Source organism: Neocloeon triangulifer, unplaced genomic scaffold, assembly GCF_031216515.1.
Source record: "Neocloeon triangulifer isolate White Clay Creek 2 clone unplaced genomic scaffold, ASM3121651v1 ptg000017l, whole genome shotgun sequence".
Taxonomy (NCBI): Eukaryota; Metazoa; Arthropoda; class Insecta; order Ephemeroptera; family Baetidae; genus Neocloeon; species Neocloeon triangulifer.
In genome coordinates this window covers 8,164,051-8,187,904 of record NW_026775559.1, presented here as the reverse complement: position 1 = coordinate 8,187,904, position 23,854 = coordinate 8,164,051, and the positions used below count along the sequence as shown (strand labels likewise).

General features: G+C 36.8%; 5 protein-coding genes across 21 annotated transcripts in view; 2 read left to right on the top strand and 3 right to left on the bottom strand.

Annotated features, from left to right (window-relative positions):
* Window positions 1-73: 73 nt before the first annotated feature.
* Window positions 74-3,905, bottom strand: LOC132203384 (protein artemis-like). Of its 2 annotated transcripts, none has more exons than XM_059631129.1 (7): window positions 3,689-3,905; window positions 1,540-1,798; window positions 1,223-1,485; window positions 1,001-1,164; window positions 549-641; window positions 344-490; window positions 74-282 (listed from the first exon to the last, which is right to left on the bottom strand). In XM_059631129.1, the coding sequence occupies exons 1-7, from the start codon at window positions 3,804-3,806 to the stop codon at window positions 238-240; spliced, it is 1,089 nt and encodes a 362-aa protein (XP_059487112.1). In that variant the 5' UTR covers window positions 3,807-3,905; the 3' UTR covers window positions 74-237. The 2 variants fall into 2 exon arrangements, with proteins under 2 accessions (XP_059487112.1, XP_059487113.1); XM_059631130.1 differs by having other exon boundaries at window positions 1,001-1,161.
* A 777-nt stretch (window positions 3,906-4,682) lies between these two features.
* On the top strand, window positions 4,683-5,183 carry LOC132203360 (uncharacterized). Its single transcript, XM_059631076.1, has 2 exons — window positions 4,683-4,944; window positions 4,999-5,183. Exons 1-2 carry the CDS (start codon window positions 4,683-4,685, stop codon window positions 5,181-5,183), a joined length of 447 nt encoding a protein of 148 aa, XP_059487059.1.
* Window positions 5,184-5,205: 22 nt separating this feature from the next.
* On the bottom strand, window positions 5,206-6,281 carry LOC132203432 (protein KRTCAP2 homolog). Its single transcript, XM_059631229.1, has 5 exons — window positions 6,134-6,281; window positions 5,917-6,071; window positions 5,695-5,755; window positions 5,571-5,637; window positions 5,206-5,508 (listed from the first exon to the last, which is right to left on the bottom strand). The coding sequence occupies exons 1-5, from the start codon at window positions 6,135-6,137 to the stop codon at window positions 5,403-5,405; spliced, it is 393 nt and encodes a 130-aa protein (XP_059487212.1). The 5' UTR covers window positions 6,138-6,281; the 3' UTR covers window positions 5,206-5,402.
* Window positions 6,282-6,293: 12 nt separating this feature from the next.
* LOC132203431 (DNA repair protein Rad60) lies at window positions 6,294-7,839 on the top strand. Its single transcript, XM_059631228.1, has 3 exons — window positions 6,294-6,452; window positions 6,608-6,995; window positions 7,058-7,839. Exons 2-3 carry the CDS (start codon window positions 6,649-6,651, stop codon window positions 7,689-7,691), a joined length of 981 nt encoding a protein of 326 aa, XP_059487211.1. The 5' UTR covers window positions 6,294-6,452; window positions 6,608-6,648; the 3' UTR covers window positions 7,692-7,839.
* A 4-nt stretch (window positions 7,840-7,843) lies between these two features.
* Window positions 7,844-23,854, bottom strand: part of LOC132203426 (protein unc-13 homolog B) — a 170,268-nt gene continuing 154,257 nt past the window's right edge. For 11 of the 16 annotated variants that reach the window (XM_059631220.1, XM_059631222.1, XM_059631223.1 and 8 more), the window contains 19 exons: window positions 23,325-23,445; window positions 22,232-22,338; window positions 18,341-18,482; window positions 18,037-18,283; window positions 17,266-17,465; window positions 16,472-16,781; window positions 16,288-16,413; window positions 15,986-16,153; window positions 15,739-15,923; window positions 15,499-15,595; window positions 14,419-14,956; window positions 13,883-14,010; window positions 13,644-13,775; window positions 13,356-13,569; window positions 12,842-12,961; window positions 12,193-12,285; window positions 11,906-12,068; window positions 11,723-11,849; window positions 7,844-11,668 (listed from right to left, as the gene is read on the bottom strand). In XM_059631220.1, the coding sequence (XP_059487203.1) occupies window positions 11,501-11,668; window positions 11,723-11,849; window positions 11,906-12,068; window positions 12,193-12,285; window positions 12,842-12,961; window positions 13,356-13,569; window positions 13,644-13,775; window positions 13,883-14,010; window positions 14,419-14,956; window positions 15,499-15,595; window positions 15,739-15,923; window positions 15,986-16,153; window positions 16,288-16,413; window positions 16,472-16,781; window positions 17,266-17,465; window positions 18,037-18,283; window positions 18,341-18,482; window positions 22,232-22,338; window positions 23,325-23,445 (3,386 nt within the window). In that variant the 3' untranslated portion in view covers window positions 7,844-11,500. Of the gene's footprint in view, window positions 11,669-11,722; window positions 11,850-11,905; window positions 12,069-12,192; window positions 12,286-12,841; window positions 12,962-13,355; window positions 13,570-13,643; window positions 13,776-13,882; window positions 14,011-14,418; window positions 14,957-15,498; window positions 15,596-15,738; window positions 15,924-15,985; window positions 16,154-16,287; window positions 16,414-16,471; window positions 16,782-17,265; window positions 17,466-18,036; window positions 18,284-18,340; window positions 18,483-20,635; window positions 20,743-22,231; window positions 22,339-23,324; window positions 23,446-23,854 lie in introns of all 16 variants that reach the window. The other 5 variants (XM_059631210.1, XM_059631212.1, XM_059631217.1 and 2 more) reach the window with 3 other exon arrangements.

The window sequence follows — 23,854 nt, the reverse complement described above, 5'->3', positions numbered from 1 at the left end:
TGAAGAATTTGAGTTATTTAACTTTATTATAAAATTCTCATTTGGGTATAAAAAGTCAAACTTAATTCTAGGCACTTCAGAGAAATTAAAAATTTTATTTTATTAAAAGTTAGATTCTGTATTTTAGTAAAGAAAATTTACTTCTCCTCTATCAGTATCTGATATAAAATTTATTTGCTGAAATATTTTATGCTTGCGGAAGTGCAAGTATGGATTGTTTGTCTGCAAGTGCAAGGATCAGTCGAGAACCTCCTGCTGGATGTTATCTACTTCTTCTTGAATCTGAAATAATTAAGAAAGTTTAATTATTATTTTAAAAATAGAAATTTAAAAATTATTATACCTCATCCATGGTAAATCCCTCTGGAACGACCAAAGGTGTCATTTGGGTAGGGCCAAAGTAGCCTATGAAAGCCTCCAACTCCTTTCTGGAGCAGTGCATCGAGTGAGCAATATGCACCGTTTGATTGTTGCGACCTCGCCTCACCCACTATAATAAATATGCATATTTAATATCAATTTCAATGCGCATGATGTAAAAATCTTACATTAGTCGAATTGCTGTTGGCATACCACAGAGCAGAAGGGTGCAGTTTTAGCACATTGGGCTGATTGCAGCAATTGTTGTGCCCACTGCGATCCTAAAAGTAAAAAAGTAGAACCATATTTAAAAATAAATAATTAGAAAAATTCAATTAAATATAAATTGACAGGAAAATTTATTGGAATTAATACATAATTTATTTTTTAATTAATTTTCATAACAATTAACTACAGCTGACAAGTGTGTAAAGGGTGACCAAAAAGAAAAGTGCAGAATGCAGAAAGAAAAATTTGTCTAAATTTTTTTTTAGCAAAAAAAAGTTGAAAATAATAATTGTTTTCTCGTTGTTTATTAATTACAATTTAGGATATTTTAAATAAACTTTAGACTCACAAAAAAGTTTAAATTTTGATTATAAAAACTGATTTTAAAAATTAAATTTTAATTAAAATTTACCAGGCGGCACATGTGGATGTTGGTGGCGTAGCTCTTATAGGTGATGTACGGGATGACATTGCGCATCCCTCTGAACTGCTTGTACACATTCCACTCGACGTGTATCTTGCATTTGTACTTCCGAGCCACGGCCCGGATGATCATCTCTGAGCCCAAGAAAGCTGCTATCAAATTAAACCGTCAAGTGATGGTAAATTGATTTGATTTTGAATATATGCGTACAAGGTCTGAAAATGTGAATGACGCCCTCGCCATCGGTTTCCTCCAGGTGGTTGTCAATTTCGTTGAAGATGAACGAGAGCACCCATTTCCTGGTTGGGAAGGTGTGCTTCTCTAGCTTCAGGAAGGTTGTGTCCAGGTAGATTTTGTCAAGTTGCAAAACGTCACCTTCATCATGCAGGGCGTCGATTCCCTCCAACTCGAACTCATGCAGGCGGAAATTGCCAGTGTACAAAACGTTTTTGCCCACAAATCGAAAGAGAAACCTATGTATTTTTTTTTTATTTTTTTTTGCAATATTTTAAATTTATAAAACGTACATGCAAGAGCCAACACAGTGTTTTGCTGGGATGGCAGTCACTTTCATAGCAGCTGGCAAACGGTTCCACATAAATCGGATGAAGGTCGGTTCGTCCTCGCGGAGAGGACGCAGTACCTGATCCAGCACATAAGAGGCCTCCTCAGAATGTGCGAACTTGTTCTTCAGGATGATGGAAGACATGACCGTACAGTGCAGTTCCAAGTCTGGCTGGTAAGGAATGTGCTTTGTGAAGCCATCGATCAGGTTCACCATGTGATCTGCAATTTAAGTATATTTGATACATTTGATTATTATTATTATTATTGTTGTTTATTCTTCACAAATCAAGTCAATGAGAATGAGAAAAAATTACAAAATGTGAAGAAACGGCAACACCTCTGGCAAACAAGTTGCTAAAACGCGGAGCCTCAAGAGAGGTCCGCGCCGAGATGGGCCGATATTTAATATTTTGTGTTTATTTTTTCATTATTTATTAAATAACACATTGATCATTCGCCTTGCTTAAAGAATTATATAAAAGAAATCTTTAAAAAAATTAAACAACTAATAACACTCCAATTGACTCTATAGAAACAAATCCCAGTTTCAAATGGACAAGACCTCGTAAAATCCCAGTCTTTTACCAAAAACAATTTTTTATTTTATTCCCTATCACAAAACTTCCGACAATAAAGAAATATGGTTTAATTTACCAATAACGATTCCTTATAGCATAGTCAAATCGTCTTTACAACAATTTTGGCAATTATAGGAAAACCATTTGAACCCATTTGTTGTAGAAATTTGATTTAACTTTTTTGATAAGGGCTTCTTAACTCCTAAATTTGATGAAAATGATTTTGGTGCAGGTACTCCGTTTTTTTCATTGTGTCAAATAATTTTATATGAAAATGGTATTTATTTTTCTATTTTGTAATTTTTATATAATTATATTCCATAATCTGTTTACAATAAACTTGAATTTTCTAAGACTTTTTAAAATTATATAAGTGCATTATATATTTTTGTAAATAAAAGCGCACAATTTCCTGTACGGGTGCGTCTCTGTCTCTAATGCAATTTAGGGGAGGCAAAAAAAAAAAAAAAAAAATGCCAGAACCCAACTCATAAATCTATCAAGACCCAAGAGATTCAAGCGTCGGGGTCGCACCAGGCATGAACATGTGTGCGCGCAAAGTAATTCAAGAGCCGCGGCTGTTTGGTCTTTAGTCACGCATGCCCCTTGTGAATTGTCCCAAATACTGGGGCCTCGCACAGAAGTAAAAAAAATCTGGGTGCAATATACATGTTTTTGTGAGTGCTGCTCCAAAAGGTCCTTCCTTCCCTCCCCACGCATCAATTTTCATAGAAAAACACACACCATCTCAATTTTTAAAGCAAGAAAGGCAAAACGCGAGAAAATTTCTCTTCTCTGCGGCCATAATTTTTTTTCACCAAATAAAAATAGCTAAAAATAATATTTTCTAGTTAAGTCTACCATTTAACTCTATAATTTATTAGGAATAATAAATAAATCCTAATAAATCACTGAAATTTAACTTCATTGAGGTCAAAGCAAATATGTTTGAAAAAACGATCTTTATGCTGACAATTTTAATAACGTGCTCGCTTTAGATAGGGAATACGAGTTTTTTTTTTTAGAACTATCTGTAGATGCTAACACTCGCGCATAAATTGACTGGGAAGAAAATGAGCTCTTTAAAAGAGTAAAATTAATAAAAAAAATCTCAAAATACATCAATTATAATATGGTGCTAAAAGTGTGAGTTATACTTTTGAAAAGGAATCTCTAAACTCTTGCTTGAAACAAATCAAACAAATAAAACTTTCAGAGAGGCAAGATTGCGTAATTTGTGGAAATCTAGCACAGACAAGAATCATTACAAAAATTTCTTTTTTGCCGGTCGTGACCGAAATTTTTAGAGATGCCAAAATATTTTCACTGTTATGATAACTCTCGTAAAGATATTTCGCAGAAAATAAACTTGTGTCGACTTTTGTGATATGATATCAGACTAAAGACTCATAAAAAGACGGAAGTTTATAGCGAATTTGCATAATTGATATAACATTGCATTCCATTTTTTTAAAATCTAATATAACTATTTATATTTTTTTAATGTAAAAAGAAATGTGCAAATAATTACCTGAGTGGCAGTGGGAAAGAAAAAAAGTGGAGCCGCGCTTGAAGTCGTTATCCTGGAAGCTGTCGACGGAAATTCCTTCGATTTCCCTGATGTTGCCGTCAAATTGGAAGCAACTCATGTTGTTTTTGTCACTCACGGAACGCGAAATTTTGAAAGAATGAGCGCAACTGAATCGGACACCCACGCGTGTCAGTAGCAGTTCAGCAACTGACTAGTGACTGGCCTAGAAAAGGTTCTATTCTTTATGCACCCCTCTTTCTCCTATAGGCTGACGGCTGCGCTGCAGAGATAGGGCTCAATATATCTATTATGAATTATGATCCAGCAACAGAGAGACAGATGATTGTTTGTTGCTATTTTTATTACTAAATTTGAAATAAAATATTTTTGCTCTTAATTATAAAAAAATATTTTATTTTTCTTAAAAAAAAAATAATAGAATGATTTTTTTTCTCTTTGCTCCAAGGAGACTCGCAAGTAAATTAAATTGGGATATTATTTCTTGATTTTGAATTTTTAGGTGCATTTTTTATGAGTTTTAGCGAGAAGGTTACTACATAACTAATTCTCTTCCAATGTGATGGTGGCATGATAAATTGAGGGAAAATGAAGGATGGATGGGGGGTGGGCTATTAATTTATTGTAAGCAACAATCGATAACAAAAAAAAAAAACAACAACAATATAAAATCCTGTGTTTCAAGTTTCAAAGTTATTAACCGTCAAACAAATTGTGATTGTTGGATCAGTTTTGAATTCATATTTTCAAATCCCTGAATTCTTTTCCAAATTATAAATTTTAAATGGAATTTGTTCCGGCTGCAATTCTCAACTCCACGAGAAGAATTGAATACAAACGGGCTCTTGCTATGGATTCCATCATGGGTCCCAAAAAGATCCAATCAATGTGCAACCGTTCCCAGCTTTACACCATTCGGGTGGTTGCGCGTGATAACCCCAAGAGCAACGAGTGTAGGTTTTCAAATTTCTAGATAATGCAATTTAATTTTTCTTTGCATGTTTCCACAGCCGCTGAGAGACACGCCCGAAAACTGTGGAAGAGAGGACACAAGAGACGAATCCAGCGAGTTCTTGGGAAGAAGTTCGAACAACCACCAGCTGGAGGAAAGTTAAGGACAACCGGGCTTCCCAATTATGTGACTGATGCTGTTGTGTCCAAAGACATCCAGCATTTAAACTTGTCAGACAAATACGCTCTGGCAGTTATAAATGGCTTCGTCCCTTCAGCTGGACAAGGTTTGAAAAGATAATGAACTGAAAAACTTATATTAAATTAATTTGAACTCTCAGGTCGTAACGTTGTCACGGACTACCTTCGTCCTTTTTTGACTCCCCAGATGGATCTTGTCCATGACGATGGGGAGGTCAATGAAATGGACGACGATGACGAATTCACCAGAGCTGGCAGCCGTCAACAGGCCCTCGCAGCTGGCCATCGACATGCGCACTTTGAACTTGGCCGTGTGCAGAATTAGAAATTAGGAGAAATAATTATTTAAAACTTTTCAATACATATTTATTGATAATTTTGACAATTAATGTAGGAAATTATTCAACATTAAATTGAAAAAAATTTACACAAAGGAGTTCAACGCAAATTCTCTCTTAATCAGGAGCACTGCAAAACCTTACATTTCAGAATCATATACATAAATGCACAAAGATCTTTTATTATTCTTTTAAACAGTAATTGCTTATTTCTTCTTTTTGAAAAGTTGTGGCTGTACAGCTGACGTGACGGTGTACGTCTTTTGGGAAATGTTGTTGACAAAGTACAGCGAAATGAGAGAGAAAATCAGGCTGGTCAAAATAGTTTACATTTTAGTCATTTTTAACAAATAGAGTAAATTTAAGAGTCTCACCAAGTGGTTGTGCAAACGCGATGAATCATTCCTGCAGCAAAGACCGACCCAACCAAGCAAATAATAACTGAAATTAGATAGAAGTCTTAATTTACGTATACCAAAAAGTTGGTTATTACTTTACCTTCAGGTAGTTTTGTCTGAAAGTCCTTGCCAAACATCAATGCTTCCAAATTGCCAATAGCCTAAATTTTTAATCAAGGAAAACAATTTATTTATTCAATGGAAATTTGGTCACAAATTTAAAAAAGGACAGGAAATAAATATTCAATTTAATAAAACATAGAAATTTAAAATATTTTGATAATTTTTGGTGATTTTAAATATGTTTTGTTTTTAATAATACCGTCAAAGACAAAATGAAAAGGACTGATCCTAGATAGCCTCCAAAGATGGTCTGCACTTGCGAGGCAGCCAGCCACTGCTTGTACATTTGCATGCCGGAGAAAAGCAAAATGCTGAAAATTGAAGCCAAGGCAAAGGAAGTTCCGCTCGAGACGGCTGAAAATAAGAAATGATCGGTAAATAATAATTTCATTTGGGATTTATCAACAAATAGTTACCCATCGTGGAAAATAATAATGTATGAGAATCGGTATTAGAGCAAAAAAGAAGAGATTATTTGTGTTTTGAGATTCGAAAATTTGACGTGGAATAAATTTTTGTTTTGCCGGCTGAGCCACGCCCCCTTTTGCGCTTCCCACTGCTAGCACCTCTAGCGGAGGGTTAAGCAAACGTGCGCGGCAAAATCACAGCTGACGGAGAATACGGAGATAACGCCGTGGAAAAGCGTGACGATTTCCTTCCGAATTTTACTTTCTTTTACATGACCACGTCAAAACTTAGTTTTCTGGAGCCTTTTTTTTCAAAATTTGATTCAAGGTATAACACCAATGCGTCCGAAACTTATTATTGTAGCTTTTAACAAAGCAAATATGTTACTCAAGCGCTTCTACATAATGATCTGCATTATTTTTTGTTGTTGTTTTAGAGTTTTTTCCAATTGTTAAAATTTGAACTCCATTCCATTGTTGCAGGTTCTTATTTAACTGATTTCGACTTTGTTTGAATATCCGAAATGGACGACGACGACGAATTCACCGGAGCTGGCAGTCGCCTGGCCAAAATTAGGGCTGCGATCGACGCAGAGCTCAAAAACAAGCAAACCGAGGAGCTGGACGTTTTTTCCATTCTCGGATCGGGGTCAAGGAAGCCTGCTGAGACGGTGGAGAAAAGCGCAGCCAAGAAGCCCAGCCCACCAAAAGTTCAAAAGCTGACTTTGGAAAGTCCAACTGCAGAGGAGGTCGATGAAGACGGCAACGAAATAATACTCTCGAGTACAGATGAGGAGGAAAAGGAGCAGATGCTTGAGATGGTCAGGCGCAAAGTGCGCAAGGAAAACAAGAACAGGGCAAACTACTTTAGGTGAAACTTCATTTAAAAACGTCAGTCGCAAAAAAAATAATAATAAATTTTCTTATTTCTAGGATGAAAGAAATGGACGCCTCTTTCGATGTTGAGCAGCAAATCTTCTCGTACCTTGATGAAGTGAACCAGAAAGAGTTCGATCGGCGCATGACTGAGGAGAATGAAGAGGTGGAGACCCTGGAGCAAAACTACGAGATGACCGTCAAAGTTCGCTGGAACTTTGGCGACGTCTCCCGATTCAAAATCCGTCGCCTGCAGACCTTTGAGTCCATCTTCAACGCAATTTCTGAGATGCACAATTTGTCCAAGGAGAAAATCGTGCTCGAATTTGGAGAGGACAGCGTACGAGTCACTGCTGAGGACACACCTGACAGCCTGGGAGTCTCGATTGCCCACATTCTCGACGGCTACCCCTTGAAGGAATCTGTTGGCATCTCAGCCCAGGAGGATGAAAACAAAGGCTTGATCGAAATCAAGGTGCAGCTGCGAGACAGACGAGTGGAGAAATTGTCCCTCTTTGTTCGCACGGATGAAAACTTCTCCAAGCTGTACTGCCAGGTGGCTGAGAAGCTGGAGGTGCCTGTGGAGAAACTGAGACTTTTGTTTGAGGGAGACGTCGTGGAACAAGAACAAACAGCTGGAGATCTCGACCTCGAGGGCGGAGAGGTCATGGACTGCATTATTCAAAGCTAAGTCCGTCTAGTTTAATTTGCAAAGACAATGAAAGTAAGAATTTTATTGTAACTCAGAAAAGTGTGAATTTATTTTTTACGATATTAAGACTAAAATAAATAATTCCAGTAATATATTATCAAAAATGCCCACAACATTTTATTTTGCTGATAATGAAATCCAGATTTTGTAGTTCGCACATAATTTCTTTATTTTTATATATGATCTCGTCGAACAATCCACTCATCCATCAAACATAATTTCGCCCAGTTTTATTTGAAAACAATAACTGACCGTGAGAGAAAGGTCCGAATTTTTCGTCAACGAATAAATATCATGACTTAGTATTTAGTAACATCGTGTGTGTGATGATAGGAGTCTTTGATAAAATGTGAGTTTCTATTCATATATATCTCATTGAAAGCTTTATTCTCCATATTTACACGTGAATAATAAATTCCACCGTTTTTGTTACATGTACACATGATACACCATACATATCTGTTTGAATTCAATGCAACAGCAGCAGGACACACTTTCAGAAAATAGAAAATCAATGAAAAACTCTTACCTTTACAAGTACTTTGCTTTTTACATATTAGAAATAAGTGCTCTCTTAACGTTAAACAATTCTCGGTTTGCAGCTTTTTATTGATTTTGAGAGAATAAGAGTTGTGCTTCACAGTTCAAACTTTTTCTTCTTCCTCTTTGATAAATATCAAATATTTAACTTATCGATTGATATTATTCTCGTTTTTACGATTTTTTTTGTAGTGACAGTAGAAATGGTAAAAGTATCATGCTCATCTCCTCGTTTTCCGGCCTAATCGGAAAAGAGTGTTCTTCGCCTGGTGACTATTAATATTTATTTACAATAACTTTAGAATCGGTGTAAACATTCTCGTATTGGCATTTTCAACAATCAAACAGTAATATAACCGATGCTGCACTAGAATTATATCCACGTGTATTATTTAAAAAAGACAGCGACGAAATAATTTAAAGTAACGAATATAGGAAAAATGCTCGGTCTTTTGCGTCCCTCAAACATTTGATGCACATCGATGGAATTTCGGAATGATATTTTACAGTTATTGTATTTAACAGTAAATATATACGCAGTAAAGCAGCAGTTTTAAGTCAGTTCTCGTAACATGGAAATAAAATAATGTCGTAGCACCCTTTCTAGTTAAATTTCAACAAGATCAATCGGAGAGAGATATGGCTTATTCTTCACCTATTGTACAAACGCGTTGCAAATAATCAATTAGCGAGCGCTCACATCGAATCGAATCAAAATTTCCACTTTTCCTATGTGTGTGTTGAGTATACCGATAGACACGCTCTCTGTTTAATTTTTTTTATTATTATTTTTATCGGGAGTGGTGAGAACAATTTTGATTTGGCGAGCGGAACAATGATTTTTCCGCGGTCACGTCCCGAGAGTAAAAAATATTCCGATAAACGAAAAGCGCTAATTTGACGCTAATTTGACGCTACGGCGGTGACGCTCGCCGCAAAAATACGATTGTTCCACTTGAGGAAAAAATGGTCCGTCAGAGACAACTTGGGCGAGAAAGACAGCATTTGATCACTCCCACCACCGACAGTTGTATTGTTAATTAAGTTAGACGAGAATTGTATTTTGATAGGTTTGGAGAATTGGATGACGAACAACAACACCCAGAATTGTAGCGCGGAAATGATCGAGAGAGCGAAAACGCACGTTTTTAATTTACTTTTATATGTTGAGGAGGAGATCTAGAGCTAGCTGTGTGATTCGAACTAGTGAGAGATGAATTTTTGGCTGAAAGGTTGTTTTTATACAGTGTGTATTGTGGACCTTTTGTTAGTTGAGAGATCAAAGTATAGTGTGTGTGTGTGTGACACGCATTTTTAAGTTTTTCTTTTATTTATATCATTATAATTAGTAGTCTAATGTCGCACAGGTATTAGAGGCTGGTGAATGACTGACTGCGTTACTTAATTCTTCTGGCTCTGTCTTCCTACAAGTTTTAAAGTTACATGTATTGTCATAATTTAATGATTCTCTTCACTCGTCAATTTAAAAACATCTTTTTTGCATAATACTTCTGCTGGGAGAGCAACTAATGATGCGGAATATACTTTTGATCGGGAAAGTAAACAGTGTTTGTGGTTAAAAGTGAGAATTTCACGATTCAATCGAGAGAGTGCCAATTCACCGATTTTTTGTCATTTGATTTCGTTTTATTAAAAATTTTATATATCAATTAATAACCGTTAAGTGCGATTTCTAATTAATAAATATACATATTCAATCGAGTCTTAGTTAGAATAAAAAAAGTTGAAGCCTCAATTGAATAATGAATAGCAATCAACAGTACATTCAATATTAATGATTTGATTGATACTTTAATATTATTTATAATCTATCATCAGGCCGATATCTTTTTATCACAGTGAAAAATGTAACACTTCTGCTTCTGCGTCCTCTCTCTTGTCTCTATTAAAAGTAATATTTTCATTCAACTGAAACGTATTACTTTTATGTATATTGGGCTAATTATGATTCTTCTGAGAGACGTCTCGATCTTTTTTTAATGAAACAGGGGTGAGATAGAGAGAGAGTTAAGTATAGTGATCGAGTTTCCGTTTTTAGTTAAGTGTTTTTGTGTGAATCAATAGCAACGCTGGTCTAGAAAAGGAGGATTGCGATTTCTTCGTTTATACAAATACAAGTAAAGAGAGGATTGATTAGCCGTAGGTGGCGAGTTAATTTACATAAGTTTGATGTGTATGTTTTGTGAGTGATTTATATTTATATATAAATGCTGATCCTATCCATAGAGTTGACGTGAAGAGCGTATATAGTTTTTATTTTTCTATATGCGCACTTGTTTGCTTCACTGCTTTTATAGAAAAATTGATGGTAGTGTTTGTGTGTGTTAAGTTGATAATATAGATGTCTAGCACAGGGGATTATGCACAATATTCAACAATTCTTATTTAGTCTGGGGCAGGGCTATTTTCTCGTTTGTATGTAATTATACAATAATATCGTTTTCCATACTTTTAAACACAGTTACACATTTTGCCTAGTTCATATTACAAGTGATGGCTGGAACACAACGCTTTAGGAAGGCATTATGAAATGTAATCTTCTCATATCTCTCGTTTAAATGTGTTTATAGATTTCATACCGACCGCTTTTCTGTTTAATATACTTGCGATTTTTTTATAATCCATAGGTATTTATTACATTTCTAGGTGAGTAAATATTCATTTTTTGTTCTGTTCGTATATTGCAGCTAAACTGTTTCCAAATATAAAAATTGGACGCTCCGCCAGCGCGGGCGTCGTATTGTGTACTGTGACATTAAAATTAGAGACTATAATCGTATTTTTAATTTATTTGTTCGCTTAAATCCATTCATGTTCATATTGAGTTTTCATTGTATGAATTTTGATTTTGACGTGCTTATTCTTCCGACACGAGAGACGAGTCCCATTTCATGGACACTTAATTAAATTGGTTCCGTTTACCTGTTGTTAAAAATTAGTAGATCAAGTTTTATGTCAGTGGAAACTTCGCGCAAAACACATATCTTTGAGACGTTATTTAAAACCCTGTCAAATAGTAGGTGGAAAAAATCTGGAAATATTCACTGAATAGGCGTAAAATCTACCGACGACCAACAACAAATCATCCTACTTAATATTACAGCAGAGTTCTTGATCATTTTGTGTGTGTCGGTTTGATATTTTATTCCTTAAGTCGCTTATGTGGCTATTTACTCGACCCCCACACAGTGGTTCCGGTGGCTTCGAAGACTTTGGTTTGAGCTACTTTAAGGCGCGTTCACGATTGGCTCTTCCTGACGGATGTCCGACTTGAGTTTGACAAACTCCTTCGCAACCTCGTCGTTGCTGCGCTGCGACAGAATCCGCAAAATCGTCCAACCAGTCTCGTCCATTTGAATGCGCTTCCCAAGCGACAACCAGCAGGCGCAAGATCCCTGTATTCAACCAATTCAAAAATCACACTAATTGATCCGATTTGTCCAAAGTACCTGCTCCACGATATCCTTCAGCTGCAACAGAGCCACACCAACCAGCCTGTCGTCCCTGGCAAAGCAGTAGTCCTTGATGCAGATGTGCAGCTCGAAGTAGTCTAGCTGCTCCTCGTTTCCAATCATGCTGAAATTTTTATTTTTGGTCAATCAAAAAATTATAATTTTAAATTAAAAATTTACAAGTGGAAGGTCTCGTTGAATTTCGGCGACCAACAGTTTGACTTGGACTTGGTCGCCTGCTTCCTCTTCTTGTCTGCCAGGTGCGGGCCTATCAAGTTGGTTTCGACAAAGGGTCGGAACATTCCAGACTGAATCACCCATTTCAGGTCGTTAGCAGCAACAACTAAAGCATTAATTTTCGGTCAACATGATTGAAGATGTAGGAAAAGATTGATTTAAAAAATAACAGAAATTATTTTATTAATTTTGCACTTCATTTTATGTGAAATTTAATATTTTTTATTTACCTTTGACTGTGACCTTGTGTTCACCAGTGCCAGGGTGTTTAAAAAGATCAACTTGGACGGACACCTCGCCTACACTGCCCTCGTCTGTCGCGTCTGCAAGCGATTCCCATTTAAAAATTGTTTGCTGAACACTTTCAAATATATACATTCAAAACTATCAAGTACAAAGTAATCATGCTTCATGCACAGAAGACTAGCGCTCTAAAGAGGTTGAGATAGAGATTGAGGTTGAAGCAGCTTTTGAAAGGATGAATTAAAGAGAGGGTAAGAGTTTTCGTATACAAGTTTTACAAAGTATTTGGGCTGTCCTGTAATGCGTTGAACTTTGAAAAAAAAAGTATAATGTGTCAAAAGGGGAGCATATTGAAAGCAATTTTTCAAAACTTTTGTTAAATATAAATACATAGATAATATGAAATTTGTACAGATTATTTTTTAAATGCATGTGCGGTGATATGGTGCTGCTGTGTATTCGTTTGATCCAAATTCTTTATCATGCTAATTCTATGATTTTTGGATAAATATTAAATTTAAATTTTTCTTGAGTCGATTGTGGTCAGGCGTGAGTACAAAGTGACGAGAGACGGACGATCTAAACTGTCAAATGACTAAAGCTCAGTCTGCTCTAGAATGCCAGCAGGCATTTTACCTTCGACGTGTTCTTTAGGCCTTCTTGACTTGAGGGGTTCCTCAAGATTGCCGTCCTCTGCTGCCTCTCGGTCAACAGAGACTGAGCGTTGTTTCAAATTCTTTTTGTTGTTCAACGGAACTTTGGTAGAGCAACAGATAGAAAGTGTTATAAACAGCTGTCAGTAGAGAGGTTTAGGGGGAGAATAAAATACGAAAATTTCAATCCAAAAACAAAACGGTTAACCAGCTTGGAAAATTTTGCTTTTTTTCCACAATCAAGAATTCCAGTCTGGCTAAAAAACCAAAGTACACCAAAAAGAATGAAGTGAGAGAAAGGGTTGATTGCGTGAGAGACATTAAACATTCATTTCCAACACCAATTCAAATTAAAATTAAAACATCCACCCCAATTTAATAAGTGAATCAGATTTTTCAAAGCCCCCAAAAATTTTTATGTTTAAAATTATTATATCAGTTCAAAGTGCAATTTCAAATAAGTATTATAGGCGCGCCAAATGAGATCAAACTCCTACCTTGATTGGTCTGAGACTGGACAAATGTCTTGATCAAGGCGTCCGTTGTCTGCGTGTACAAAGACAGGGCGTATCTCAGAGACTGCAGCTCGGCGCTCTTCTCCAGGAAGGCCTTCTTCAGTCCGTTTCCTCCCGCGTGGAAGTATTGTTTGATTGTGTCAAGAGCTGCCTCTAAGACCGCACACTGCTTCGGTGATAAATTCTTCTCCACTTCCTACATTTGGAGTAATTTAATAAAAACATTTTAAAAAATTTCAGAAATAAGCAAGCAATGAAAAGCTTTCGTACAATGACGCCGCTGAGCGCATTTTTGACGTCCTGCTTGCCGGCCATGTGATTTTTGAAAAGCCGAGACATGTCCTCGATTTTTGCGTTGGCTGCTAAATTCTTCGCGTTGTCCTTCAAGTTTTTAAGCATCATCTGCAGCGAAAAGCGCGGAGGTTGAGTGTTAATTAAGCTCATCAGGCATTAGTAATTTTATTGTATTTTTAGATATATCTTTGAAACATATTGAAGGAAACACTTACGCTCTTGTCAGTCATGGGTGGGAGCACCACGGTCTTTTCCAGGATCCGCATCACAATCTTCCACAGCTCCTTCAGCAAACGTTTCAAAACAGTCTTTTCACACGACTGTGCGTAGAGGGACAGCGAACCTGTTGAGATTTTGAAGGGTTGATTTTCTATTTATTAAAGGAAGATAAAAACAAAAAGTTTTAAAGATGAAAATTTTATGAAATTCTTTAAAGCCAAATCCATTATTACACTGTAAGATGTTAAAGTAGAAAATTATTAGATGAGAGCCAAATTGTTTATTTTATTTTATTTGTATTTTTTTTTTAATCTGTTAGATCGTAAATTTGTCCTCTTCAGGTTACTTTAAATATTCCTTTAGAACACAATTAATTTTATTTTTTATTTTTATGACCATAAAACCTCAATAAATATAACTAGAACAAAATCTTTATCGCGAATTTAGTTTTAAATAAAAACTACCACTGCAGATTGAAAAATAATATTCTTTTAAAATATATGAAGTCTATCAATAGATTTTTTTAACACACCATCCAGCAAGTCCATGAGCGGCCGCAGGACCTCATCGGCTTCAGCTGCCACGGCGTTGCGCTGCGAGGGCTGCACCTGTCCGCCGCCCTTGACCGAGAGCAGCAAGTCTCCAAGCTCTCTCACGCTGACTGTGATCCTGTTCTCCAAACTGACGGCAAACAACATGGCGAGGTCGTCGAGCGCCGAGTTGAGCGTGTTCTGCAGTTCGTTGAGGATGTTGGCCGCGTCCTGCTCCAGCTTCTCGCCACCCATCGACTCAAACATCTTCTCCAGCTGCACCCGCAGCTGCTGGATGTTGTTCATCAAAATGCACGCCACCCGCTCGTCCTGCACGTGGTTGGGGAAGTCGGCCTTGACGATTTCAGCGTACGCCACCAGCACTTTGACGATGGTCTTGGCAAAACGCTTCATGTACCGCTTCCAGATCTCCGGGTCGGGACACTCGAGTTTCGACACCACGTCAAAGCACTGCGTCAGCTGCGTGAACACATCCACCACCGAACAGGAGAAGAGCGAGTGTTCGCTGCTTCGTTGGAACTGTAAAAAATTGTAAAAACATTTAAGTTTTGTATAAACTCTAATAATCAATTAAATGACAAAGAAACAGATATTATCAGATAATTATAATCTGTAAAATATAATCTGTAAGATAATATTTTCATTTTCTACCAAATTAATTTTAAACTGATTTTTCTCATTTAATATCTAATCTAACTGTTAAAAAATTACTACAAATTATACAATAATAGATTACAATTTTGGCATTAGATTGTACAGAAATATTTATGATTGTAAATTCATGCACAATTGCATATCATTATTTCATTATTTTAATGGGAAAGCAAACAAAAATGGAGAAATACTAAAACATGTAAAATAATTTATAATATTTAATTACTAAAATTAAAATATTCTTAAAATAAAAATTTTGTAAATAAATTTACCGGCGGGAATTGTCATTGATATAAATTTAATTATAATTTAAAGTAATTGATGTTAAAATGAAGATAAAATAGTTTTAATATAAATTTAAAAAACTTTAATTAACCATTAATTAATTCTTATCAATTTTTACTCACGCCGTCTTTCAGGTCCCTTTTGTAAGCGCCATGGAGGTATTCAAGAGAAACATCGTCGTTTTCATTCAGCCACTGCATGACAAACGGTTCGAACCACCTGCAAAATCAAGAGTAGGCAACTTGTAAAACGTGCTTGAAAACCCGGTTGCATAAATCAATTTTCATTTCACATAGAACTTGATAGATCATTTTTTGGCATTTCTTAGGATTGAAAGTTAATTTGCCTGTTGGCAAACTTACGCTGGATATTCAGGCACTGCTCCTTTGTACGGTGGCACGTCCGTGACGTAGTTGGTGTGCAGCCATTTGACTTTGAAGTGGAGATTCATGTACGCCGAAGATTTGCATAATCTATGCTGCTCGTGCTCCTCTAACGCATACTTCATGTCCATGGCGAACAGACTCCACATCGTGGCGGCCGACAGCTGCAAAAGGAGGAAAACCAACTTGAATTCTTCCGAGAGGGAGGGAAAAATGCGATTCCTACCTGCCCGATGTTGAGCTCTTGAGGGAACTGATTCAGCACGGGAGCGTAGCTGTTTCTGTCTTCCTCGATCACAGATACAATAAGTGCAGTTAATTTGTGCCAGAAGTCGAGACTATCCAATCTTGGTCCATTGTCTTCAGAGTCTTTTTTGATTTCATTTGGATCAACCTGAAAATTTGTCAGAAGAAAATCAAATTATTTGTGTAATTTTCCACAAAAAACACATTTTTAACTAATAAAATAATTTAATATATTATATGTTAGTTAATTTTTAATTAATGATAAAATGGGGAGAAACTCACTTGAAATTCTCTATTGTAAAGCTCGTAGCAGTTCTCAAAGAGGAACTGGTAAGTGGAACGGAGGCATGCTTTCACACAATCTTTCACCACGATGCTCGCTCTCGGAGGACTGGATAACTCTTGGACCTGCATCAAGAGGGGGTGTTAGATTTCCGAGTGAGGGAGAGTGCAAATAAGTCAATGCCTTCATTCTGAAGAAAGTAATGGAAGTGAGGAGGTCAACAGTGGATTTCAAATCCATAAGCTTCTCCTTGCTGGAGGCGGGGAAGTTGTTTCTGTACATGGAGAGGTCGATGCGCAGTGAGTTGTGCAGCTGGTCCAACAGTTTGACAAACTTCTCCTTGCCGAAGTTGGAGGCGGCGAAGCGGTCGCTGGCCGACACGGCGCTCGACGCCGTCGTGTGTGCGTAGTAGGCGTTAATGTTGGCGAGCAGGGTGCTCATCACAGCCGGGACGCCTGGGCACAGGTACTTGGTCGACAGGCAGTGGAAGTGCCTTCAAATTGTCAAATGATTAAATTTCCTTGTCAAAAGGTGGAGAAATGTAAAAAAAATTTCCAATCAGCAAAAAAAATAAACTTTTTACGCTCTTTGTCTCATATTTTTTCATTCATAATTTACGTTTAGCTCAGTTTCAAATTTGTTTACTTAAATTTTACACCTTAAGACTAAAATTTTTTCTTCATTAAAATTGTGAAACATTATTCAATATTTTTGCTAAAATTAATTATTTTCATAATAATTATTCCATTTAAACTTTGATTTTGAATTTAATATTCCAAGTTATAAAAAAACTTTATTATTCCTTTCAAAGATTTCATAGCATGGCTCTCTGTTGGGAAAATGGTGACATTAGGTTTCGCTGGTATTAAGAGAAGACGCATTTGGTCCACTAATCTTGTTGAATCGGAAAGTTTCCGCGCACTTTCACCGCGTACTTGTCAAGAGCACTTACAGCGAGGGTAAAAGTAAGAACTCACGTCATGGCTTGATAAATGGACTCTATGCCGTAACGCATCGCAAATTCGTCTACTATGTCCTGAGCGGCTTCGTCAAAGTACACCTTCCAGGCGTCATCACCCTTCACTTGAGGTAGATTCACAACGCCACCGTTATTCTCGCACAGTGAGTGGAACAGATTTTCGTGAAGACATGTGTACTGGACGTGATATGGTGCCACCTGCAATGGAAAAAGCATCAAATCCGCCATGCCTTATCAAAGATAAAAATCTGTAGTTGAACGCTACTGCCTTATAAATAGATTAGGAAAAAAAATTTGCTAATCGTGAGGTTAAAAATGAAATATAAAATAATTATATTAAAATGTCATTAAAAACATTTTCAGAAAACTTTTAATTTTTTCACGACTAGGATATTTTTTTGCTTGAAAAATAATTTTTAAATCAATATTTAAATTATTATTATGAAGGTAGCAACAGGTAGCAATGCATTGAAAAAATTGCGAACAATAACAAAATATCTGGGAAAAAATATTATAAAATTTTAAATTTGTTTGTCAAAATAATATTAATAATTTAATTATAATAAAAACTTCATCTTTAACGTAATGAGCAGAAAACTTTCAACCAGCAAACACGTTAAAATTAAATACCAAAGCTTCAGTTGATTAAATGATTTAAATTGTTACAAAGAATTAGCTCTGTATGTATTTGAATACATTTTTATTGTTAAACAAATTTATCTTTTTTTAGATATTTGATGACAAAACCAACCAAATAAAGTCGTCCTACCTTTTCCTCTCCTTTGATTTCAACGCTGATGTGCAGCCTGATGGCTCCAGAGACGGCCGACTTGTCTGTCCGCTTTTCCAAATTGTACCAGACGTCCATCTCGCCGGAGAGCGTGCGCACCTCGATGATGGTCTGTCCGAGGAAATCGTCCGACTCCCTGGTCAGCTTCTGCCGCAGCTTGGACTTGAGGTCATTGTCCTCGTCCCAGACGCGCACCTTGATGCGGTCTGACGAGTTGTGGCATTCGCTGAAAATTCGCCACAATTACAAAATCTGCGCTAGAGCAGCCGCTTTTCACACTTACAAATAGAACTTCTCGCTCCACACCGGGTTCAGTTCTTGGGGCATTGTGCGCGTTCTTTTCTTAACCTTTCCTACTTGTACTGTGACGTAAGGGTCTGAGGTGCCGCTCTTGTCCTTTGCAATCAGGCCTTGTGCGCAAATTACTGAAAACAAGACCGCTCGGTTAGCAACGACGGGCTCCAGGGTCCACTAAAGACGTTCATGAGCAAGGGAAGCTATGTGGCCGCAACTTTATTTTTATTCACTCTGAACTCAACTGAAGATGAAAAGCAAACTACCTTAATTGTAAGACGTATTTTAAAAATGGGAAATTTTTGTTTTTCATAATGCAACCGAAATTCATCTCATTTAATAACCCTATTTAATAACATGAAACCTTGATTTGAGTATAATATTCATATTTAAAACCCTTGTCTCTGCCCGAAGAAATGACTCATTTAAGAGGTTAACTTGAATTTATATTTTTATTGAACTCGTCTTCCAATTTTTATCAAATTTTACTTAAAATTTAAATTAGGTCGGTGTTTTTTTCGCCATGGATTATTGATTTCTTAAAAAAAAACTCGCTATAAATGGCAAAATGTTTACTTCTGAAAAAAATTTTAAACAATTAGAATCCCTAAGTTAATCTTGGCTCATTTAGAAAAATCTTTACTCGTTTAAGGTAGTTAACTTTTCAATGTTGCCATTATGGCAGTTGTGTATTTTCCTTGAAATTTCATTTGTTGCCAGATAGCCTCTAAAATTTATGGAAGTGAATGTTGTAGTACACCATGCCACACGTACTCAACATGCAAAACGCTCCTCGCGCGCTCAGCCAGCCAAACTTTTGTCTCGTTTTTTCTCAAGCACACACGTTCAAGATAAAAAGCTACAATTTAAATGCAAAGTGAGCAAGCAGAAGCGCTACACAATCTACAGTTTGGAAGCGAAAAAGTGCTGGGGCAACTGTACAAAAATACGAGAACGATTATTCACAGCAATATTATATTAAAGCTACGATTCTGCTCTCGCTACTCGAGACCCGCGCTGTTTGGGATATTTTATATATAAACAACAGTATAATATTAAACCCAAAAGCGACCGTGCCGGATGGAAAGTGGTCGCTTTTGTGCTGGTGGTGACAAGTAGTGACTCTGCCCACTGAGAGATTCTGCAATGCTGAAAGTCGTTTGTGAACAAAACTGGTGTGCTCTCGTGGTTTATGTGTGTTGTGTGTTGCGGGAATTATTGAGCTGATCTGTCTCGTGTAGGAGTTTCAAAGTAAAAGAAATGCGTAATTACAATTATCCTGCTGTAAAAGTATAAAAGTATAAACTAAAAGCAAAATTTGAATCCAATCTACGAAATTTAAATTTTTAAGATAATTAAATTTTGAGGTCAAATCAAATGTAAAGCATTAAAAAATTTCACAGCCAACTTGAATTAAATTTTTTACTTTCTTTTATTAAAAGCAATCAAATCTACGGCGGTTGAGAAATGCCTACAGTACGGCTTAATGTTGTCTATCAATATTTATAACCCTTCTAAAAATTATCAAAAGTTTCATTGTTCTCTCAAGACAAGACCCATGCCCTAAAATGCTGATTTTTAATGAAAATTTAACTAATTGTAAGTGATCGCTTTGAATTGCACTCTATTGGAAAATTGCTATCAGGAAAATGTGAGAAATCGCGTGTTGTGTAATTTTATATATTGCCAGGGAATCTTCAACCTCTACATGCTCCTTTCTATAGAGAAATAATCAAGAGGAAATATTATGGATGGCGAGAAAAAGATTACTATTCGTATTGGTATTTCAAAAGTCACGATCGTCTAATTAATTTTCAAATTCAGAAAAAAATATGATTAATATGCAAACCTGCACAAAGCTAGAGTCAATACAAGAAGTTTCTCTTAATTAATACATTGCAATTTTATTAACATGAAATTTACTAGACGAGTTTGCCCTCAGGTTGCATTTTTCAAAACTTGCTCAAAAGATCAAAACCTTTGAGAAATCCAATAGAAAATTCTAAAAAGTCGCCCTACAAAATGTTTCCTCAAAAGTGAGTGTTGCGGACCAGCCATACCAAAGTCAGACAGAAGAGGGATGGTATAATTTTGCAAGTACTTGTGCAAAATGTAATTTTCTATATAGTTTTTTAATATTGCAAAGTTGACAAATTGACAACAACCAGAAAGTTTTTAGAGTTTGTCCTTGAACCATTTTGAGTTTAGATTGGAGAGAAAGATATAAGAGATAGAGAGAGGATGTGATAATTCTTTGGCGTTGCATTATGCGATTTGCCGATACCTGTAATAGCGATCTTGCAAGACCACTTGGAAGTGCCCTCTAATACGATTTCCTCGGCTTGTTCTAGGGAATCTATATGAGTATCTGGGTCCACTGAAAATGTGGTTCTGTGGAGAAGAACAAAAAACACAAAACACACCACATCAATATGTAAAACAGAACAAACGATAGAGAAAAAGAGAGCAGAAAAGAGAAAACAACAGATCTCTTGTTTGTGTCTCGTTGGGGAGGAAGGGCAAAAAACCCTTTCGTCTCTCGGCGTCCAAAACAAGCGATAAGACGACGGCAGTTCTGCTCCCGTAACGGCGGCGACGGCGGCGTCCACGGTGAAAACACGTTCAAGGAGTCTCAACACAGCAGGGGGGTGGTGGGAGATTTGTTTTCAACACATTCAAACGCATTATTAATAAGTACTTTGAGCAGTTCCTTATTAAGATGCGCCATGCCCAGCACATTTACATTCATTTGAAAACAGAGAGAAGGAGACGCGAGACGGCGAAGCTGGCATTTCCGCCTTTTATTGTTATTGCGACGCGAGTGCGAAATGGCCCTTTTCTCGATAACATTCACGGCGAGACGAGGGAGCACAGAAATGAGCGGCTTTTGAATTTTGTGCAACGCGGCGCACGGAAAATGTGTTTCAGGGGCTTTGCCAAAGAGTCATTCATGCCAAGTAAAATTGCTCATGCACGCGAGTTAAATGGCAAAATGGCGTTGTTTCTCATTCTTGGCTTTGCGTTAAGTTGCAATTTTGGTTTAGTGTTACACTGAATTGCATGACGCCTTGAATCCACAGACAAGGATACAAAAAATCACAAAAAATAAAATCTCCACAATCAAGTTGTGCAAGATTTAATTAATTTAACAATAATATGAAAAAATGATCTTTTAAAATAAATAATTAACGAAATCTTTAAAATTTCTATTTCATCGAACCACGGGGAACAATTTTTATGAGAATTTTTTTTTAACTTGCATTATAAAAAGATTGATAACCTCATAAAAATAAGCTAAATTTTTCACAACTAAGCAAGCCTATTTTCCTTTTAAAGAACAATTTTAATTCTTAGGTATAATTTAAATGAAAAGTGTGGCAAACCATTAAATATAGTAATTTAGAGTTTAGAGTAAAAAAACCCTCTCAGTTTAAATTAAAATTAAATTGAACAAGCAATTTACAAAAGCTCGCGGGCTCGACGTTTCAGCTGAAGTTTGATATTGAATTTTATTGCAGCCACGCTCAACCCTCCAGCAATAGAATGCAGATGGGTAGCTGCGAAAAGGCAGTTCGGTGTAACAGAAACCTGAAGCGGAAGCAGAATTCCAATAAGCCAATACAATTCAGCTCGGTGGGCTTTGTTCATCTGTTACAAATTGGGGTGAAAAACGCGTCACACTCGCACCAGCAATCAAATGTTTTTATATTTATGTACAGCGTGAAAATGCCAACTCACACGCGTCACTTTGTTTTTTAATAATTAAAAAGCAGCTCTGTTCAAAGCCTGCACGATCAAAATTCATTTGGAAACACCGCAGACACGATCATATAAAAAGACACAGAGGTAGTTTTATTTTTTGCATCTGCAAGGGACAAACCTGTGATGGCAATCTTTGCCGACCACTTGCTGGTGCCATCGAGGACCGACTGCTTCACTGCTTTCATGTGGCCGATGTGGCTCTTTTCCTCGACTCCGAAAACGGCTCTAAAAGTGCGTTAGTTTTGGGCTGCAGGTTACATTTGTGAAAAAGAGGCGGGTAGAGGGTGCGTGTCGGCTCGGCCGATCGATAATTTGGGGCTCTGTGTCATCGGAACGCGGCGCGAGAGGCAAAGAAAAGCGAGACGAACAATTCATCGGAAGAACTTGTTACTCCAGAGAAAAGTGATAAAATTTGGCAGAATTTCATTGGAATATTTATGAATTGCTCATGAATAATTTAGCACCAGACTGATTTCGTTCCCCAGGCACGTGTGCCGCAGGTTGGAAAGTAATGAGGAATTTTATTTCTCTTCTCGCGCGGTGTAACTTTGTTGACTTATCAATCACGGCTTTTCCACGAGTGCCACTTTTCCGAAATCTGGAAGCTACTTCGAGAGGAGATGCAAATATTCGACTCTCCCCTAATGTTTGCTCGCGGTTTGCATTTTAAAAAGGCGGAACATCAAAGGGCAGCTATTTTGGTGCACCAAAAACTAGGGGGAATGAAAATTGATGGAAATCTTCTGAAGGAGCTAAATCGATGACCATTAGTTGAATTTTCGATGCAAACCGGTGCCGTTGGGAAACGAATGTATTGATTTTAACCAAGAGCCGCCCTTCATTTGTGACGAGGAAGATTTACTGGGGATTAATAATCCTCTTGGGGAGGAAGTTGGGCACTGGGTGGGTGACGAGCTTTGAAGCACCGTCAGGGAATTATTCTGAATGGATGGAGCGCTGGGAGCTCAAAAAACGTTTGATGATTGAAAAAATTAGAGGAAAGTTAAAAACTTCCACCAAAGAAATTAATATTCAATACATTTTATATTTATATATTGTTTGCAATTAGTACATATTTTTTTTTTTTTGCCTTTTTGGGACGGGCTTATTAATGATGCGAATCTTACAATAGCTTTTGGAGCTCCCACGCAGTATTATTTTCCTCTTTCATGACATTATATCAAAGAACAAAAAAGAGTTTGCAAACTCACCTAATAAGCTCAAATATTTCAGGCTTTTCTCTTTCGCGCTGCTTCATGCGCTCCTTCATGGCCGTGATGATGGAGTTGGCCTTGTCTTCGGCGCCGTGTTTGGAACTCTTCTCAGCGGCCCCTGTAACAATGTCATTACGCCTTGTCAGGTGGGCTCAAATTTCCCGCTTTTGTGCGCGTGTGCTTGTTATCTGCAGGCGGAGGACGCTTTCTCCAGATTGCTGAATGAAACGCTCAATGGACTTTTTTGCAAAGGGATTTGTGAAGCGATGTATTTTTGTTAGAAAAATAATGAAAATCTCCTTCGTCGTCGATGAAAAATGATTTCAGCTCTTCTCTTTTGCTCTTTTTATATGATAAGACTTGCGAATTCTATTATTATTTTTTTTTTACTAGGGAAAAAATTTAAATTGAAATTGAAGATTCAATTCAAAATATATTGGAATTGCATTTGTTTTGCTAAATTTAGATTTATAGAATTTGCAATTTTTATGATTCAATTCAATAAATTGCTAAAAATATGACCAAAT

What these genes read in the sequence shown, in the direction of transcription:
- LOC132203360 (XM_059631076.1), top strand. Translation starts at nt 4,683, where the DNA reads ATGCAATTTAATTTTTCTTTGCATGTTTCCACAGCCGCTGAGAGACAC. An exon ending in CGTCCCTTCAGCTGGACAAG is followed by an intron (nt 4,945 to 4,998) that starts GTTTGAAAAGAT and finishes TTGAACTCTCAG; the next exon opens with GTCGTAACGTTGTCACGGAC.
- LOC132203432 (XM_059631229.1), bottom strand. An exon ending in TTTTCATTTTGTCTTTGACG is followed by an intron (nt 5,756 to 5,916) that starts GTATTATTAAAA and finishes TTAAAAATTTAG; the next exon opens with GCTATTGGCAATTTGGAAGC. An exon ending in CGCGTTTGCACAACCACTTG is followed by an intron (nt 5,509 to 5,570) that starts GTGAGACTCTTA and finishes TATTTTGACCAG; the next exon opens with CCTGATTTTCTCTCTCATTT.
- LOC132203384 (XM_059631129.1), bottom strand. Translation starts at nt 3,806, where the DNA reads ATGAGTTGCTTCCAATTTGACGGCAACATCAGGGAAATCGAAGGAATT. An exon ending in TCTTTCCCACTGCCACTCAG is followed by an intron (nt 1,799 to 3,688) that starts GTAATTATTTGC and finishes CTTAAATTGCAG; the next exon opens with ATCACATGGTGAACCTGATC. An exon ending in ACATCCACATGTGCCGCCTG is followed by an intron (nt 642 to 1,000) that starts GTAAATTTTAAT and finishes TTTTACTTTTAG; the next exon opens with GATCGCAGTGGGCACAACAA.
- LOC132203431 (XM_059631228.1), top strand. Translation starts at nt 6,649, where the DNA reads ATGGACGACGACGACGAATTCACCGGAGCTGGCAGTCGCCTGGCCAAA. An exon ending in AACAGGGCAAACTACTTTAG is followed by an intron (nt 6,996 to 7,057) that starts GTGAAACTTCAT and finishes TCTTATTTCTAG; the next exon opens with GATGAAAGAAATGGACGCCT.